This window comes from Lampetra planeri, chromosome 9 (assembly GCF_965212315.1).
Source record: "Lampetra planeri chromosome 9, kcLamPlan1.2.h2, whole genome shotgun sequence".
Classification (NCBI taxonomy): Eukaryota; Metazoa; Chordata; class Hyperoartia; order Petromyzontiformes; family Petromyzontidae; genus Lampetra; species Lampetra planeri.
The window spans coordinates 1,509,474-1,515,473 of NC_136115.1; the positions used below are offsets into that span (position 1 = coordinate 1,509,474).

Consider the following 6,000-nt stretch of genomic DNA (forward strand, 5'->3'; position numbering starts at 1 on the left):
CGTGACGTCCCGGGGTCCAAATCCATCCGGGCAGGCATTGTAGCCGCACTCATCGAGTACTAGAGGGGTATATCTTCAGACCGAGGCTGGTGCGGGTGTGTGCCAACTTGTGGTTGGCCGCCAACTTTTTTGTTTGTTTGAAATTCCAGTTCAACCCTCGGTAAAGGAAATAAAGACCTCGCAGGATTTTTCGATTTAAAGCTTTCGTGACTGCAGGGATTCATCTTCGGTAAAGTCACGTAGAAGGGAAATAATAAAATAATAAAAATAAAACATAATAAAATAATTCTCACGACGTTTCGGCAACAACGCAAGCAGCCGTCCTCAGGTGAAGACCAGGTCTGTCGAGGAGACAGCGTCGTGAGAATTATTTTATTATGTTGAATTTATATTATTTTATTATTTCCCTTCTACGTGACTTTACCGAAAGAACCAAGAAGATGAACCTCGCAGGATATCTGTCAATAACACTTCCATGCAGATGGTCCATTGCCCGAAACGTTGCCTCTTTTAAGAGCAAAGTGTTATTCGCGAATGTGTTGAGTTTGTTGTGATTCGTGCTTGTGCACTCCTGCCAACGCAGCAGCAGCAGCAAGCAGCATCATCATCATCACCACCACCACCAAATAATTGTCTCGTTCCAGGAAAAGGTTCCCTGTCTCTACTTTCACGTATCAATTGCTAACGCGAAAACCCGTTACCGCTGCCGCTTCACTGTAGGTCACGCAAATGAAGAGGCGCGGGGGGGGGCACCGGACCCTTTCATGTTCGCCGTTGAGACATTTAGCCCCTTACATTATTCACATCCCTCTCCGGGTCCGCACCGCTGCTGCTGTAATTGAATAAAAAATGCATACAGTGTCTCCATGACAGCAATAAAAAATTCATGTAATTATATCTGCGCACCGAAAGATGCTTGTCAACGGAGCCATTAAGGACCACTCGTCACGTAAACAACGAACACACAAAACACAGAAAGCGTCAGGTTCCCGTTCCTTATGTTAGAACTACTTTCACTCGCGCGTTGCAGCAAGTTTGGCTTTTTGGAATAAATGATCAAAAGAAAACAAAAACGGGCGCAGCAAAGAAACGCTGAGAAGTGGCACGTTCGGAGTTGCACGTTGAGAGAGAGATGAAGGAGGAGCGCATGCTTCAGGGAACAAACGCAAATTAGAGACGTGTTGACGGTTAAGTCGGTAGGCTTCGGCAGGACACGTTGCTCGCAGGGGTGATGGCGAAGTTACGACGACGGCCATCGTGATGCAATGGCAGTCAAATGAGAGGGAAATGCATCCGAGAAGTTGCCCACAGTTGGAGACGGAGCCACGTGAGACCAGTTCACGTGCAGACGTGCACGGGGGATCGTGAGAGATGGCATCGGCATGGGAAGGAGGCCTTCGCACAAGCGGGGAACAGATAACGACTGCAGATAGGGATGATGAATGTATACTCTTAGTTTTTTCGGTAAAGTCACGTAGGTAAAAAATGAAATTAAAATTAATAAAAAGAAAATAATAAAAGTGATTTTTTTATTAAAATTAATAAAAAGAAAATAATAAAAGTGATTATTATTATTTTAATTTGATTAATTTTAATTTCATTTTTTACCTACGTGACTTTACCGAAAAAACTAAGAGTATGAATCCTTACTGTCACGAAAGCTTCAAATCTAGAATTAGATGATGAATGTATTTGTATACCCATGGAAGCCGCCTTCACTGAATCTCTCGACGGCTATTTCTGGAAAGTTCTGCTTGGGGTCACATGAGCGAGAACCCTCTGAAACTGAAGAGGCAATTCAACATGCTTGCCAAATCTATATCTTATTATCATTTTAAGAGCACACGAGAGCACCAAGAGAAAAACAAAGTGGACAAGGGAGTAAGAGCGATGCTCAGAAATGCGTTGAAGAGATGATCGAACCTACTTACTGAGCTGCCTTACAGGGGCTCCGCCGCGTGTTTACCCAGGAGATGATGGGCGTCTCGTGCCAAACGGTCTCGGCGTAATCACACAAAAAACGCTCACTTGAAACAAATATTTTTTTTGGGCATCGTCTCATTAAATGCGTTTTTTGTATATTTGAACAGTTTGAATGTACGTAACCGCACTATGCATATCATCTTCGGTGGAACGGTGGCATAGTGGTTGGCGCAATTTCGTGATACGGACCTTGTGACCAGAGTTTGATTACATGCCTTGGCGAACATCAGTGGCAAGTGATATCTCAACCTGTCCTTCACCAAAACTAAACTATTTTTTATTTATTTTACAAGGTAATACCCACTGAGCTATATAGCTTGTTTTAAGAAGCAACCTTGTCACAAATGATAGCTCAGCGAAGTGGCTTATCACGTGGAAGTTTATAGCAGCCAAATACTTGAAACACATGTTGAGTCTCGATGTGGAGGCAAAACCCGTAGGACCCCAGAGTAAAATCCACGCGACCACGGGGAGAACGTGCAGACTCAAAATATATCGCCATCAGTCAGGCTCGAACCCACGACCTCGTGTACACCAGGCGAGGTAGTTAACATCTCGCCACCGTGGCACCCCAACCTACATTAACCGCGTGGGTGAAGTATGGTCAAATAACCCCCCCATGACAGACGTGACGTGGGGTAGCCCTCATCCAGCAGTGGACGCACAGGGCTGTCGAATCATCATTTACTGCAGATGCACCTGTGCAGCCCCTCCTGTCAATCCACTGCTAGACGCGGGCCTCTGCAACGTGTCAGCAGTTATTGGACCATACTTCCCCACGATGGCCAGCCGAGGGTTGGTGAAGGCAGGGGAAGCGCAGACGCTGGGGGAAATAATTTCTGCACGACAATATGATTACTAATGAACTCGCATGACCCGCCCCTCCAGCTGCTGCAGTCACCAAATTATTCTCGTGATTTATTGTACCTCATCTTAATCCATCTTCATTCCGCCATTGAAGGTTCCATATAGCTCCAATCTGAAGCCCCCCCCCCCCCCCCCTTGGGCAGAGTCTTATATAAAACACAGAATCAGTTTGCCCCCCCTCCCCACTGCCGCGTCGTGATAGCATCTCTTCCCGCTCCTCTCTGATGATCTGCACGTTCATTATCTCCGCTTCTATCCACCGCCATTACCCCAAAGATCTCCGTTGTGTCGCCTCCGCCAGTCCAGTGAACGGGGAGTGCTCGCGCTGTTAAGGGTTTAGCGGCTCCTGTGCTCGCAAACCCGAACTCTGTCCATCCCAGCAGTGTGAATGGGTAACACCTCCGATTTGCATGGTTGGCTACGTACGGTGCGAAAGAAGTTCAACCTACACACGTACAGGTCGCGTGTGGTGTGGTAAGGTGGCGGTTGACTCCCACTCCTTCCACGACGCCTGGCCACCGTGGACGAGTAGGCCAAATGCCCTCTAGAGGGGGTGCTCTGTCATAGCGGAGACCCTTCCACCAGCAGAGGTGTGAGCATGCACTTGCAGGGCAGCGCCTTTGCCTACCTGGAGGCACACGTCTCGCTCAGGTGTGGTGGTGGTGGGGGGCGGTAGGGGGAGGTCGCTGCGACCCAAGTTAGATTCCGGCTCACGGCCAACACCGGTGACGATTATCTCAACCGGTACTGAGCTCTCCCACATGTTGACTCAGATGAGTAGCTGGTGCGGTGTGTAAACATCACCCCAGGGGAGACAAAGGCGACCGGGCGTCGTGTTGCTGGCCACCCAACCCCTCCCTGCACCCTGTGTATGTGTGCTCAGTAACGGCGCTTGCCACGCAAGTGTGTTCGAGGCTATAAGGAGGATAATTGTATTTGGTTGTCCACCAAAGGTAAACTAAACTACGATTTAAAGCTTTCGTGACTGCAGGGATTCATCTTCTTGGTTCTTTCGGTAAAGTCACGTAGAATGGAAATAATAAAATAATAAAAATAAAACATAATAAAATAATTCTCACGACGTTTCGGCCACAACGCAAGCAGCCGTCCTCAGGTGAAGAACAGGTCTGTCGAGAAGACAGAGTCTGAATGACACACTCCAGGCTTGGAGCTACTATTTAAGCTGGGATGGAGGGGGGAAGAGCGCCTTGACAAAAAATGTGCATATCAAGAGGAATTTAGCATATTTATTATGTTTTATTTTTAGTATTTTATTATTTCCATTCTACGTGACTTTACCGAAAGAACCAAGAAGGTAAACTAAACTAGATATGAAAGTCCTGCTGCACCCTCAATCCTCCTGTCCGTGTGTCCGTGCATGCTACTACAGCTACCGAACGGGCCACCCTCTCACGGTTCGATTGCCATTTGTAAACCTCGAATCGATTAGGCCATCGTCACCAACCCCGCAATGACCAGCGTGGTGAAGTATGGTCAAACAACTCCCGTGTACCAACACGACATGCCTTCGTCCAGCGGTACATTATTCTTGCAAATCAGATACGTAGAGTTTACTACCCCAGCTGTATAGATCTATACCAAAGGCGTTGAACCAATATATATCGACACGGTATCTTTCATCAACGTGTCGGAGCTCGTCAAATCTCGGGAGCTGAGCAGGTTTGAGCCTGGATATTTAATGCTTGAATGAACCACCACCATGACCGTACTGGGTATGATCTTCATCACATCCACTGTTGAGCTCATGTTTTTTTTTCCGATGCATGATCCCGGAACCATAATTATAAAAATATAACTACACCACAACAAAACCCATATATCTTGGGAGCAATCAAAACGCGCATTTACAGCCCCTTTCGTTGTCAACCCATTGCTGGATAGGGGGGCCTTCCCACGTAGCCGTGGTCGTCATTTGACCATACTTCACCACGCTGGTCAGTGCCGGTTTGGAGAAAGATGTGGGCGGTTGGGGGGTGGTGGTGGTGGTGGAGAGGTCACAATACTTTCTATGAAATCAAAGCTGAACTGACAAGGAAGGCAAGGTTCGGTATTTGTGGAACAGCAATCGTGCAATCGCGATACTCTATGTGCATATAGAGATGTACGTGCGGTTAGAAATTAAAGGGGCTTGACGCGCCCTTGCACACCACAGCGTCGAAGGTGCAATGAATATTGCATGTCTACACGTGTCCGTGGGAGCGAAGGGGGAGGTGGGTGTCACGCACGCTCGATCACCTTGTTCGCTTTCTTGCAGTGGCAGCAGACCGTCCAGAGGTACTTGAGTGACCTCCACGACAGAATGATGAAGAGGCCACCGAAGAAGGTGACGAGCGAGGAGGCCAGGAAAGCCCACCACATGCGCTGCTCGTTGTTGCACTGGATCTCGGAGAAGATGACCCCCATGGTGCCCGCTGTGCTGTGCACGATCCAGAGGGGTTGACACCGCAAACTCGCCGCGGGGAAATTCTTGTAGAGGCCCCCCGAGCTAATGTCCACCACGGCCTGCGTGTCCACCGCCGAGAAGACGTCACAGGTTCAGCTTTGTGTCAACCAAAGCCCGGTGTCCACCACGGTCTGCGTCCGCTAAGGCCTCGTGACAATCACGGTTCGTGTCCACCAATGGTCGTATCCACCACGACCTCGTATCCACCACCGCCGCTCTCGGCCACCACCACCAGGGTCTTGGGTCCACTGCAGCTGGACCACCACGGTTCGCGTCCACGGATTTATTCGAGGGCCGGGGATCGAGTCCACCGATGACTCGACGATAGTCGTGTCCACCACGGTCTCGCGTCCACCACCACCACCACGGTCTCGCGTCCACTTCGGGCTCAGAGGCCGGTGCGAGCGTCACCCGCAGCTCTGTTCATTCGGAGCGCCGCAGCCATGGCGACCGCTGCCCGCGCCTCTTCATCCTCATGACGCAGCCTCATCCCGATCCTCCGTCTACCTCTCCTGCTGCTCCTGCTGCTGCTGCCGCTGCTGCGCCGCTAAACCGCTCCTCTTCCTCCTGCTACACCGCGGGCGGCTCCCTGGGATGGCTGCGCTGCAGCCGCGATGGGAGCGGTTCGGCGTTGTGACACGAGGAGGAGAGGTATAGATGATGAGGAGGAGGAGAGAGCTGGGAGA

General features: G+C 49.8%; 1 protein-coding gene across 1 annotated transcript in view; it reads right to left on the reverse strand.

Annotated features, from left to right (window-relative positions):
- The window catches only part of LOC144720535 (calcium-activated potassium channel subunit alpha-1-like), a 98,234-nt gene extending 92,684 nt beyond the window's left edge, over nucleotides 1-5,550 (reverse strand). Inside the window, exon 1 of the mRNA XM_078597321.1 lies at nucleotides 5,107-5,550. Coding sequence (XP_078453447.1) covers nucleotides 5,107-5,274 — 168 coding nt within the window. The 5' untranslated portion in view covers nucleotides 5,275-5,550. The remainder of the gene's footprint in view (nucleotides 1-5,106) is intronic.
- Between the last annotated feature and the right edge of the window lie 450 nt (nucleotides 5,551-6,000).